Below are 13102 nucleotides of genomic sequence, written 5' to 3' on the forward strand. Positions count from 1 at the left end.
CTCGTTACTAGCATTTTAATTTTTTGTATAAAACTCATCTCTAACCTCAAAATTAAGCGTCTTGCCGTTTTATAATAGTTAAAAAAATATGTAAAAAATTTTAAAGTGAAATATGATAACAGATGGCGCCACCAAATGATGCCGAGAAAGTTAAACAACTCGTTAATAGATTTTTAAAAATATATATCGAAAATTAAATTTCATAATAATCCATTACGGTACGTTTTCTCCATACGTTTTTCTCATTTATTATTTAAAATATTATTATCAATAATTGTATGACCTACAAATTGCGAAAAAAATTCTAGATTTTAAATAAATTTAAAAAAAAATACAGAAAAGTTAAATATGAAAACAAAAGAATTTCCATGTCGTGGTTCATAAATTTTTCAAGTTTCTGGCTGTGTTGCACGAATTATTCTGTTCAAAATCTTCTGCAAAGAACAAAAATTCACAGCACTTACCTTCTTACAGAAAAATACTAAATACAGTATATCCTAAACAAATTTTTACAAAAACATAAGCAAATATCCGGACTTTAATAAATTAAATAGCAAGAAAAGTGCATAAAATAGAACCGAAATCATCGAATGTCGATAACCACAGAAGATTGAAGATGTCAAAGTTCATCTATTTAATTATGTTTTCGAGATTAAAGGAGCACCGTTAGACGTCAGGTAGGAATCTATAGGTCTACAGTTTTTTTTTTCAAATTACAGCCCAAAAAGCAGTTCCGTATATCCAAATCAATTCATCATCTCAAACTTTAATTATTAAAGTCTAATAAACACATCATTATAACACCAAACTTTATTTTTCAAGTTTTGAAAATAAGCATAACATTTTATCTTTATTGATTTACTTTTCGACCTTGACGTTTGTCAACTTGTAGCAAGACAGTCCGACGATATTATTTTTACCTTCCTTCTGTCGAAACTCGAGGAGAACGTCGTAACATCCCTGAGAACAAGTCAAAAGTTAGCTTTTAAATAATTCGACTGCGCAAAAGCAATTCGTTCATTCCTTACCGGATTAAACATTTTGGGTATATTGGCGCATATGTACATTCTTCCAGGTTGAATGTTGTTTCCGTTTTGCAATTTCTTGGCGTAATCCCTTTCCAAACAAGGATAGTAAGCGTTCTTATCTTTAGCACACTTCTTAACTACTTCCATCACCATTTTCATGCCGAAAGTACTGTAAACAAGTGAAAAATTAACGAATATTTAATACAAAACTTTCGTATTACTTCGTATTTTGCCGGTTTACAATATTCTCTTTTGTAATATCTTTCAAGTAAACTTACAAAGTTTTCACGGCTTGACTCTTCTCTTTGCCGCACGGCAGGATGGTAAGGAAAAAGATGGCGTCGCACGTTACGGGCTGCAAGAAATTTGAATGAAACGAAGCCTGGAAGCTGTTTTCGTACTGAATCGGATAAGGAGTGAAGGTGAAGTTGGAATATTCCATTCTGCGGTCGTTCTCGTCGTCTGAAATAAATTTAGGAAACCAAAAGCGGCATTAGTGTGGATTTTCGACGTACAAATTCGTGTAGTAATGTTCCTTCGAATTCATTGTCGCATTTTTCAGTGTCCTACAGTGTCTCTTAGAAGCTATACGATGTTCCTCGTTAAAATAAAACCAGGCTTTTCCGATCTAATGTAATTAACCTCGTAAAGTAACAGAAATATATCATTTCCAGCAACTATATCCATATGTAAGTTATCTGACGAAAAGATGCGCTTCTCAGATTTTATTCAATTGTTTGACTAAACACTTTCTGTTATTGTTACTCATTTCGTCTTGGTTAGAGTCCAAGACAATTTGCTGTAAATACGAATGAATGGAAATAGTGCAATAGAGACAAAGAGAAGACTGAAACACCAAATCGAAAAACAAAAACTTGTCAGAAAATTTTGAATCCGAAGGGAAAAGGGAAATTCTAAATCTGAAACAAGAGTAGATTTTCGGCTTTAAAGAGTACGTTTTTAAATTTCATCAAAGTATTTTCCAAAAATATACTTTTCGTTTCTGTTTATCATTTTCTACTCTCTGATTACGGAATATGCGTATAATGTGCAGTACATTAATTGATATCATATAGATTTCTGGTTCGAAGCTATGCTGGAAAGAAAACAAAATATTCTGTGAATATTATTGACAAGTAACTATTCTGAACAACTATTCAATTTGCATTTCTCATTAATTCTTATTCGCGCTGCAAAAATAAGCGAGTCGTTTAATGATAATCGAACTTACCACAATGAAACTGTTCGAAACTCTTTACTTCAGGAATGTACACGAGCACACAGAACAACACGATACATGTTATAAGTGCCATGTTGATAGAAGATGCTCTAGTCGAAGTTACAGGCCATCTGCATATTTATAGTCACGATTCCTCTGGCTTCTTTTCTATTGGCGTCGATCTTTACACAAAGAACTGTTTGTAAAGGAACAGATGTTCCTTAACAAACGAAANATAATTTAGTAACATAAATTTATTCATAGTAAAATGTACTCGCGGGCCACCAGTTGGACAGCGCTGGTATACTGCCTTTATAGACATTTTTATGCATGAAATACAGCTAAAAATGGTAAAAAGGCTTAGATTCAGAGGGGCTTGAGCGGATTAATCCATATTATATTGTTTTTTTATAAGAAAAGTTTTTCGGTTTTATCACGAGTCGGTTATTATCCTACAGCCGACAACTCGAGACTAATAGAACCCTTATTTCATAAAGATTAAACTATATTTAAAAGTACCTGCAAACAAATGCTATATTCAAATCAATAATTAATCATTTAAAATTACCATCTATACCTTGCATCCATTTTTTAATTTATTAAAATGTTATTTTTGTTAAATTTTTCTCGTATTAGTTTTCTGGCTGTTATAACAGGAAAAGTATGGCGATCTGGCAAAATAATAACTCTTTCCCCGATTTTTGCATATTTAGACTTAAGACACTTTGAAACTTCGAGAGACGCAAAAAATTCAGGGTAATTTCTGTTTCTAATATATAATTTCTATATTAGGTTAGGATGTATGTGGAGGCACGATTTTGTTTATTCTGTTTGAAGCTTAATAACGTTTTTGCTTTTTGACGAGAATTTATGAAATTTAGCAGGGAAATTAGTTTGTCAGAGGGATTGATGCTATTATATTTTGGTGGTTAAAAGTCCAGAAGATTAGGGGATAAAGGGGATTGTGTGCATCTCCAGTACCGACGGACTTAACGACGATTTTACTCGTTACTAGCATTTTAATTTTTTGTATAAAACTCATCTCTAACCTCAAAATTAAGCGTCTTGCCGTTTTATAATAGTTAAAAAAATATGTAAAAAATTTTAAAGTGAAATATGATAACAGATGGCGCCACCAAATGATGCCGAGAAAGTTAAACAACTCGTTAATAGATTTTTAAAAATATATATCGAAAATTAAATTTCATAATAATCCATTACGGTACGTTTTCTCCATACGTTTTTCTCATTTATTATTTAAAATATTATTATCAATAATTGTATGACCTACAAATTGCGAAAAAAATTCTAGATTTTAAATAAATTTTAAAAAAAATACAGAAATGTTAAATATGAAAACACAAGAATTTCCATGTCGTGGTTCATAAATTTTTCAAGTTTCTGGCTGTGTTGCACGAATTATTCTGTTCAAAATCTTCTGCAAAGAACAGAAATTCACAGCACTTACCTTCTTACAGAAAAATACTAAATACAGTATATCCTAAACAAATTTTTACAAAAACATAAGCAAATATCCAGACTTTAATAAATTAAATAGCAAGAAAAGTGCATAAAATAGAACCGAAATCATCGAATGTCGATAACCACAGAAGATTGAAGATGTCAAAGTTCATCTATTTAATTATGTTTTCGAGATTAAAGGAGCACCGTTAGACGTCAGGTAGGAATCTATAGGTCTACAGTTTTTTTTTTCAAATTACAGCCCAAAAAGCAGTTCCGTAAATCCAAATCAATTCATCATCTCAAACTTTAATTATTAAAGTCTAATAAACACATCATTATAACACCAAACTTTATTTTTCAAGTTTTGAAAATAAGCATAACATTTTATCTTTATTGATTTACTTTTCGACCTTGACGTTTGTCAACTTGTAGCAAGACAGTCCGACGACATTATTTTTACCTTCCTTCTGTCGAAACTCGAGGAGAACGTCGTAACATCCCTGAGAACAAGTCAAAAGTTAGCTTTTAAGTAATTCGACTGCGCAAAAGCAATTCGTTCATTCCTTACCGGATTAAACATTTTGGGTATATTGGCGCATATGTACATTCTTCCAGGTTGAATGTTGTTTCCGTTTTGCAATTTCTTGGCGTAATCCCTTTCCAAACAAGGATAGTAAGCGTTCTTATCTTTAGCACACTTCTTAACTACTTCCATCACCATTTTCATGCCGAAAGTACTGTAAACAAGTGAAAAATTAACGAATATTTAATAGAAAACTTTCGTATTACTTCGTATTTTGCCGGTTTACAATATTCTCTTTTGTAATATCTTTCAAGTAAACTTACAAAGTTTTCACGGCTTGACTCTTCTCTTTGCCGCACGGCAGGATGGTAAGGAAAAAGATGGCGTCGCACGTTACGGGCTGCAAGAAATTTGAATGAAACGAAGCCTGGAAGCTGTTTTCGTACTGAATCGGATAAGGAGTGAAGGTGAAGTTGGAATATTCCATTCTGCGGTCGTTCTCGTCGTCTGAAATAAATTTAGGAAACCAAAAGCGGCATTAGTGTGGATTTTCGACGTACAAATTCGTGTAGTAATGTTCCTTCGAATTCATTGTCGCATTTTTCAGTGTCCTACAGTGTCTCTTGGAAGCTATACGATGTTCCTCGTTAAAATAAAACCAGGCTTTCCGATCTAATGTAATTAACCTCGTAAAGTAACAGAAATACATCATTTCCAGCAACTATATCCATATGTAAGTTATCTGACGAAAAGATGCGCTTCTCAGATTTTATTCAATTGTTTGACTAAACACTTTCTGTTATTGTTACTCATTTCGTCTTGGTTAGAGTCCAAGACATTTTGTTGTAAATGCGAATGAATGGAAATAGTGCAATAGAGACAAAGAGAAGACTGAAACACCAAATCGAAAAACAAAAACTTGTCAGAAAATTTTGAATCCGAAGGGAAAAGGAAAATTCTAAATCTGAAACAAGAGTAGATTTTCGGCTTTAAAGAGTACGTTTTTAAATTTCATCAAAGTATTTTCCAAAAATATACTTTTCGTTTCTGTTTATCATTTTCTACTCTCTGATTACGGAATATGCGTATAATGTGCAGTACATTAATTGATATCATATAGATTTCTGGTTCGAAGCTATGCTGGAAAGAAAACAAAATATTCTGTGAATATTATTGACAAGTAACTATTCTGAACAACTATTCAATTTGCATTTCTCATTAATTCTTATTCGCGCTGCAAAAATAAGCGAGTCGTTTAATGATAATCGAACTTACCACAATGAAACTGTTCGAAACTCTTTACTTCAGGAATGTACACGAGCACACAGAACAACACGATACATGTTATAAGTGCCATGTTGATAGAAGATGCTCTAGTCGAAGTTACAGGCCATCTGCATATTTATAGTCACGATTCCTCTGGCTTCTTTTCTATTGGCGTCGATCTTTACACAAAGAACTGTTTGTAAAGGAACAGATGTTCCTTAACAAACGAAAGCCGGTACGTGAGCATAAAGTTATATTTTTTCATATTTATCCGAATATTGTCTGACATAAATGATCTGCTTAAGAAATTGTTGGTCGACTTTCTTTAATCCGCAATAAAAATAAAGTAAATAATTAGCATAAAAATTACTTGGGCAAATTTTCGTAATAAGTAATTTCCACTCGGTAAAATTAAAAATGCAAAGAAATTATATAAACAGGAAAGGCTTTGTTTGCTTTCCTTAACATGTTCTCAGGAATGAGAGAAAAAGCAGGAAGCCAAGTTAGCACTCGAGTTTATTCAGCCATTTTGACGAAAAATAAAAATAGATATTCATAATTAAAGGAACTTTGTTTCTTTTCCGTCATTATGAAAATATTAAAATTTGGAGATGTTAACTGAAGGTTGAAGTCAAATATTTTACTTCAGAAGTTTGTAAAATTGTATTTTTAATTATTTCGTAAATATATAATATAAGATGACTTACAATTACTTTTCCAGTTGCTGTATAACGGAGGGAAAGTATGGCCATCGGTAAAAAATCATCCCGATATTGTTATATTTTTGGACTAGGGAAACCTCGAAACGTCGATAAATACGAAAAACTTTGAAGGTTTTCTGTGTGTATTAGTGATGCCAAAAATATTGATTTTGCCGAATACAGAATACCGGATATTCTGCTTTGCTCTCGGCCGAAGTGCCGAATATTCGGCGGCCGAATGTTCGGCAAAATATGTGTACATTTCGCGGGTGACAGGTTATGACCTGTTTCATTTCGGTTTTATTTGCGAGTAGATCGTGTCACTACATGCATTATTTGTTCATTGTTACATCAAATTGTGTTACTAATAGTCCTTATTACTAAAAAATGTCATTGTTCATATCACTTTATATGAAAACTGTTCGCCTAGATTGGACGGCAGACCTTTACAAGTAGTGGTCAGCAAACGCAAAACAGTATGCAAGCCTGACAGAATTCGCTAAGATTTATCTATCGTCTCCCGGCCGTAGTGTATTTAGTTAGAGGCTATTTTCAGAAGCAGGTATAGTTTATGCGGAAAAGCGCAATCGTTTGCTATCAACAAATGCTGAAAAAATTGTTTTCATTCATCACAACTTACCACTGATAGATTTTAAGTATTAAATGTAATAATTGTGATTAAAATCAATACGTTTTTGAGTAATATGTGTGTTTGTTTTCATGATTTGGTATTCGGAATTCGGCCGAATGGTATGCAACATTTGGCCGAATACCGAATATTTAGAAAAGTAGCCGAATAGGCCGAATACCGAATAGTAGCCGAGTATTCGTGCTATTTTATGTATGTATGGATGTCAGTGTGTGTCTGTGGCATGAATTTTTCCTATATTAAAGCTTAACTCATCTTGTATTTTTGTTGAATAATTCCGAAATTATTCCAGGAGGTCGTGTATTTGCGGGATGTTTCTATAAATTTTCAGAAAAGCCAAACACTTGTTCGGTTGAAAGCCCGGGATTACAAAGTACCAGTTATCGATACTCCCGGCATTATTACTCGTAAATTTGAAAAACGTATGGTGAAGATAATCCTGAAAACTCCAAATGGATAGTCCGTTGCCCTTGTGCGTAACACGACTGCTGGTGTTCAGTAGTGTTTTCCATTTGGTTAATTACAGGCACTTATTAGAATTAAGGAAATACCGTTCAGAAATGAAAACGCTCAAGTTGATAGAAGTAGAAAAGAAAATTTCTATATAGATTCCACAGTGTAACACTTTTTCGACTCCATGGATGTGAGTGCTATCTGTTACCAATGGCAGTGATGATATAGCAGTGATTTTTCACGCTATATCATCGTGGCATTAATTAAGTGAATGTAATATGTGTCTTTTTATTATAACCTTGTTTTTATGAACTATATTTAATTTATTATTTTTTAAATCTTTTGATGTCGATAAATTTAAAACCAGTAAATCGAATGTAGACAGAAATTAATCGATATATAGAAACCCGATTGATATTTTGGGGTGTTAAGTATCAACACTATGTACGACTTATCTAAGTTAGAAGTTTTTAACGTAAATGCCGAATTTCATAGTAATTGGTCAAACGGCCCAGAAGTGTACCACGAACAAACAAAGAAATAAACATCCTCATGATTTATATCAGTGTATACTTTTAAGTTATATAATTTAATAACGAGTAGAATCTTTATTATGTCCGACGTCTCTTGAGATATGACACACGATGCTCCTTTATATCTTCTCACGCTCGACCATTAAACACCAAAATTTAATAGCGTTAATGAACAAGCTACCATGCCAAATTTCGTTTCTTACTCTTTACCCCATCCTGAGGTATTAAACGAACAGGCACCAAGAGACACACACATACACGGAACTTTTTGCCGTTTTCTGAGTTTTTGGGTAAAAGCAGTCTGAAGACATGGAGATTTACAAAAAGTCTCTCAGGGTCAATTTTGACACGATTTCAATACTTTCTCTTTTTAGATATACATAACAGCCAGAAAAATAAAAGGTATTAAAAGTAGATACACAAAACAGGTTTTGTTTGCTTTAGTGAACATGTTCTCAGGAATAAGAAAAAGCAAAAAGCCAAGTTAGCAATAGAGTTTATTCAGCCATTTTGACGAAAAAATGGATATCGATACTAATATTATAAAGAGGTAATGTTCGTATGTATGTAAGTAAGTAAGTTTGGATGTAGCGGGTAATCTCCGAAACTACTCATTCGATTTCAAAAATTATTTCACCAATATTTAGAATGGAACTTCAAGGTGGACATAGGCTGTATATTATTCCGTTAAACATTCGTATAAATTAAAAAATATCATCTAGGTTAAGGCTTTTATGTGCAACAGATGGCGCTACGAGTACGACGCCCTAAGTTTGCTTTTTTGCGAGGCATTACGCTTTTATGTGAAAATGAACTAAGGCACATCATATAAATAAAATGTAATGTTATATAAATATCTATCTATATAAATAAAAATGTAATGTTCGTTTGTTCCTACCGATTCCTTTGAAATTTTGACACAACGCCGCATTCGAATACGCACGTGTTTTTATATAATATACGTGTCGAAATTCAACCCCACTAAAGAGAGATGGTTAGGATTAAGGCTTACCGTAAAGAACTCTGCTTCTATTTATACTATTTTAGATCGGTTTTTTGCATTTTTGATTGCGTTTTAATAGGGTACGTCAACAGAACGTACACTAAGAAGGGATTTTTCGATATTTAACCGCGGGAGAGAGAGACAGAATTAAGGCTTACCATGAAAAACTTTGCTTCTATTATATTATTTTACATGCGGGCTTTTCGTTTTTTACTGCGTTTTAATAGAGTATGTCAAGATAATGTACACTAAAAAGAAATTTTTCGAAAAATTTCCCCCTTCCACGGGGATATGTTTTACATATATAACAGATACATTTTGAGCAACAACAACGCGTGGCGGGGTCTGCTAGTTCATAAATAAACTAGCTTCGTTTAGGAGAACTTTTTTATAATTGCCGAAATTGTCTTTCTACTATTATTAGGTAAATAAGAATTTGGAAATGGTAAAGAGAAAAGATTTCTTCAGGTGAAGTGAATAATCGTGGAATATTTTTTTTTCGTAACTTTGCAAAATTGTATTTTTAATTATTTTGTATGCTGATTTTTAATTTTTGAAGTGTTGTGAAGAAACCGGATACATGATAAAAACGCTACCTATATACAGTATATAAAACCTTTTTATTCTGAAAAATTTAAAAATGCTGGTCATAATTAGATTCGATTTTATTCATCATTAGATTCTTTCATCTCGAAAAACTTCTCGAAATTGTGAACAGTAATTCACTCTTCTTGAAATATAATTAACTAAAGCGTTACGATTACCGAACAATCACGAATTTGCAATTGCTATTGTTCTTATATTTTACATTGGAAACTTTTTAAAAATCGTTACACTTTAAAGAACAATATTTCTCGCTAGTTTCGTGTAATTTTCCTCGTAAAAATATACTTTACCATTGTACCATGATCACAATTTGAAATCTCTGAATAGATTTCAAATTATGAGCACGGTACAATAGTAAGTATTGTACATTTTTACGAGGAAATATTACACGAAACTAGCGAGAAATATTTGTGCAGAAATTAAAATTAATATTTCAGAACGAAAATATTTTGAAAAAAAAATTCGGATATGAAAGTTAAATACAAAAAATATTTGAAGTTTTCTCTAAACCTTTTTTCTGAACACTAGTGATTTCGATTTTTATTTGTTGTCTCTCTTTTGTAAAAATAAAATTTGTTTTATACAGAAATTTATACAAGAATTTGATGCCGGAGGGGTATTAAACAAATTTCGTAAGCGTAGGCGGAGAAGAACCGATACAAAAAGGTCGACTCCGCTAACGTTAAAGGCAATTGATTCGTATTGTTTACTGTTCACAACTAAACGTTACGTGTCTAAAACGCTTCTCTTTTTTGGGTTGGTATCGTGTAACGATGTTGAACGGGTTTGGGTTCGTGCGGACAGGCACGAACGTAAACACATCAAATCAAATCAAAATTGTATTTTTATATCGTTCAAGCACGAAATTATTACGCCTTAATACTGTTTGTTTGCTAACGATTTTCACAACGAAAACAGACGACAAATAAAGCATTCTTATTTTTGTTGTGCGAGCTCGTAGCTGACGAATCCATACAAAAAATTTCCGACACTAAAACTTACAAGCGTTTAACAACAAATAAACAATTTTTGAAATTTAAAAATACATTCGAATTTTATTTTTCTTTCCAATATAAATTGCATCAAACAATAGAAAATCTATTAAAATTAATGAGAATCTTCATCTATCATACTTAATTTTTTAACTAACTTTATAAGTGCGGGCTCTTTTAAGAAGTGGGTCCGTATCAACCGAAGAAATGTTTGGCTTTTCTGAAAATTTATAAACACTCCGCAAATACACGACCTCCTGGAATAATTTCGGAATTATTCAACACTATAAAGGATTAATTAAGCTTCAATATAGGTAAAAGTACATGTTCCAGACACACACTGACGTCCATACATACAGAAAACCCCCAAGTTTTTCGTATTTACCGACGTTTCGAGGTTCCCCTAGTCCAAAAATATAACAATCTCGAGGTGATTTTTTTTACCGATGACCATACTTTCCCTCCGTTATATAGCAACTGGAAAAGTATCGTATGAAATTGTAAGTCAGCTTATATTATTTATTTATGAAATAATAAAAAACACAATTTTACAAACTTCTGAAGTAAAATATTTAACACTTTAACAACAAACAACAACTTTCAGTTAATGGAAAAGAAACAAAGTTCCTTTAATTATGAATATCTATTTTTATTTTTCGTCAAAATGGCTGAATAAACTCGAGTGCTAACTTGGCTTCCTGCTTTTTCTCTCATTCCTGAGAACATGTTAAGGAAAGCAAACAAAGCCTTTCCTGTTTATATAATTTCTTTGCATTTTTAATTTTACGGAGTGGAAATTACTTGTTACGAAAATTTGCCCAATTAATTTTTATGCTAATTATTTACTTTATTTTTATTGCGGATTAAAGAAAGTCGACCAACAATTTCTTAAGCAGATCATTTATGTCAGACAATATTCGGATAAATATGAAAAAATATAACTTTATGCTCACGTACCGGCTTTCGTTTGTTAAGGAACATCTGTTCCTTTACAAACAGTTTTTTGTGTAAAGATCGACGCCAATAGAAAAGAAGCCAGAGGAATCGTGACTATAAATATGCAGATGGCCTGTAACTTCGACTAGAGCATCTTCTATCAACATGGCACTTATAACATGTATCGTGTTGTTCTGTGTGCTCGTGTACATTCCTGAAGTAAAGAGTTTCGAACAGTTTCATTGTGGTAAGTTCGATTATCATTAAACGACTCGCTTATTTTTGCAGCGCGAATAAGAATTAATGAGAAATGCAAATTGAATAGTTGTTCAGAATAGTTACTTGTCAATAATATTCACAGAATATTTTGTTTTCTTTCCAGCATAGCTTCGAACCAGAAATCTATATGATATCAATTAATGTACTGCACATTATACGCATATTCCGTAATCAGAGAGTAGAAAATGATAAACAGAAACGAAAAGTATATTTTTGGAAAATACTTTGATGAAATTTAAAAACGTACTCTTTAAAGCCGAAAATCTACTCTTGTTTCAGATTTAGAATTTCCCTTTTCCCTTCGGATTCAAAATTTTCTGGCAAGTTTTTGTTTTTCGATTTGGTGTTTCAGTCTTCTCTTTGTCTCTATTGCACTATTTCCATTCATTCGTATTTACAGCAAATTGTCTTGGACTCTAACCAAGACGAAATGAGTAACAATAACAGAAAGTGTTTAGTCAAACAATTGAATAAAATCTGANTCAGAGCCTTGCGCTTGCGCCATTTGTGACAAAATCGTTGAATTAGATGCTTTTCTTATGGCATATCTATGTTCTTTGAGCCTTACTCCCAAGCTTCTGGTAGTGACGCCGATATAATCTTTTTTAACATCCAGTTGTAAGTTCTCATAAGGAATCTTATACACCCCTGCTTTTTCCTCCGCTTTGATACTATCCTTATCATTTCTCAAGGTCTTATACAAATTAGGGGCTCTTCTTAAAACCATTCTTAATTCCTTTCGACTAGCAATTTCTTTCATAACACTATTCATACTACTATTATAAGTAAATTTTGTGAGCATAGTAGGAACATTCCTTAAAGTTCTTTTTACTATGCCGCTTTCATACTTTTTAAGCATTCCTACAATTATACTTTTTCTGTAACCCAGGGTCCGGGCCACCTGCAATACTCTATCAATCTCCTTCTCCCTGTCAGCGACTCGGTCACAATATAAATAGGCTCTCCTTATTAACGCTCGGAAGGCTGCCATCTTATACCGATATGGATCCATGGATTGGGATGGAATATATAATGGGGCGTGTGTAGGTTTAATATAAACACTTGTGGACAAATGCCCTTTCATAAACCGGATATTAATGTCCAAGAAGTGCACACTCAAGGAACTCTTCTGTTCTAATCTCAATTTAAGCCCATCATCGTTATCATTAATTCTATTCATAAATTCATGCACCCTACTATTATTTTTCCATAAAATAAGGATGTCGTCCACATATCTGCTGAAATATACAATATCTTCCTTGAAACTATGAAGTACCCGTCTTTCTATTCTTCTGACAACTAATTCGCAAAGGATTCCTGAGAGGGGACTTCCCATCGGAACCCCTCTTTTTTGCCTGTAGACCTGACCACAAAATGCGAAGCATGACTCATAGCATACCAGTTTAGCCATTTCTTCTAGCTCTTGGGTGTAAAGAAGCAATTGGGAGTT

The 13102-nt window shown here is 32.8% G+C and overlaps 3 protein-coding genes across 3 annotated transcripts; all 3 read right to left on the minus strand.

Moving 5' to 3' along the window:
- Positions 1 to 858: 858 nt before the first annotated feature.
- Positions 859 to 1783, minus strand: LOC111628376. The gene is made up of 3 exons (XM_023372151.1): positions 1307 to 1783; positions 1029 to 1197; positions 859 to 960 (listed from the first exon to the last, which is right to left on the minus strand). Exons 1-3 carry the CDS (start codon positions 1468 to 1470, stop codon positions 859 to 861), a joined length of 435 nt encoding a protein of 144 aa, XP_023227919.1. The 5' UTR covers positions 1471 to 1783.
- Positions 1784 to 4079: 2296 nt separating this feature from the next.
- LOC111628373 lies at positions 4080 to 5290 on the minus strand. Its single transcript, XM_023372148.1, has 3 exons — positions 4558 to 5290; positions 4280 to 4448; positions 4080 to 4211 (listed from the first exon to the last, which is right to left on the minus strand). Exons 1-3 carry the CDS (start codon positions 4719 to 4721, stop codon positions 4110 to 4112), a joined length of 435 nt encoding a protein of 144 aa, XP_023227916.1. The 5' UTR covers positions 4722 to 5290; the 3' UTR covers positions 4080 to 4109.
- Positions 5291 to 12106: 6816 nt separating this feature from the next.
- On the minus strand, positions 12107 to 13089 carry LOC111628377. Its single transcript, XM_023372152.1, has 2 exons — positions 12509 to 13089; positions 12107 to 12286 (listed from the first exon to the last, which is right to left on the minus strand). Exons 1-2 carry the CDS (start codon positions 13061 to 13063, stop codon positions 12107 to 12109), a joined length of 735 nt encoding a protein of 244 aa, XP_023227920.1. The 5' UTR covers positions 13064 to 13089.
- Positions 13090 to 13102: the final 13 nt, after the last annotated feature.

This window comes from Centruroides sculpturatus, unplaced genomic scaffold (genome assembly GCF_000671375.1).
Source record: "Centruroides sculpturatus isolate CEXI.00-Female unplaced genomic scaffold, Cexi_2.0 scaffold483, whole genome shotgun sequence".
NCBI lineage: Eukaryota > Metazoa > Arthropoda > Arachnida > Scorpiones > Buthidae > Centruroides > Centruroides sculpturatus.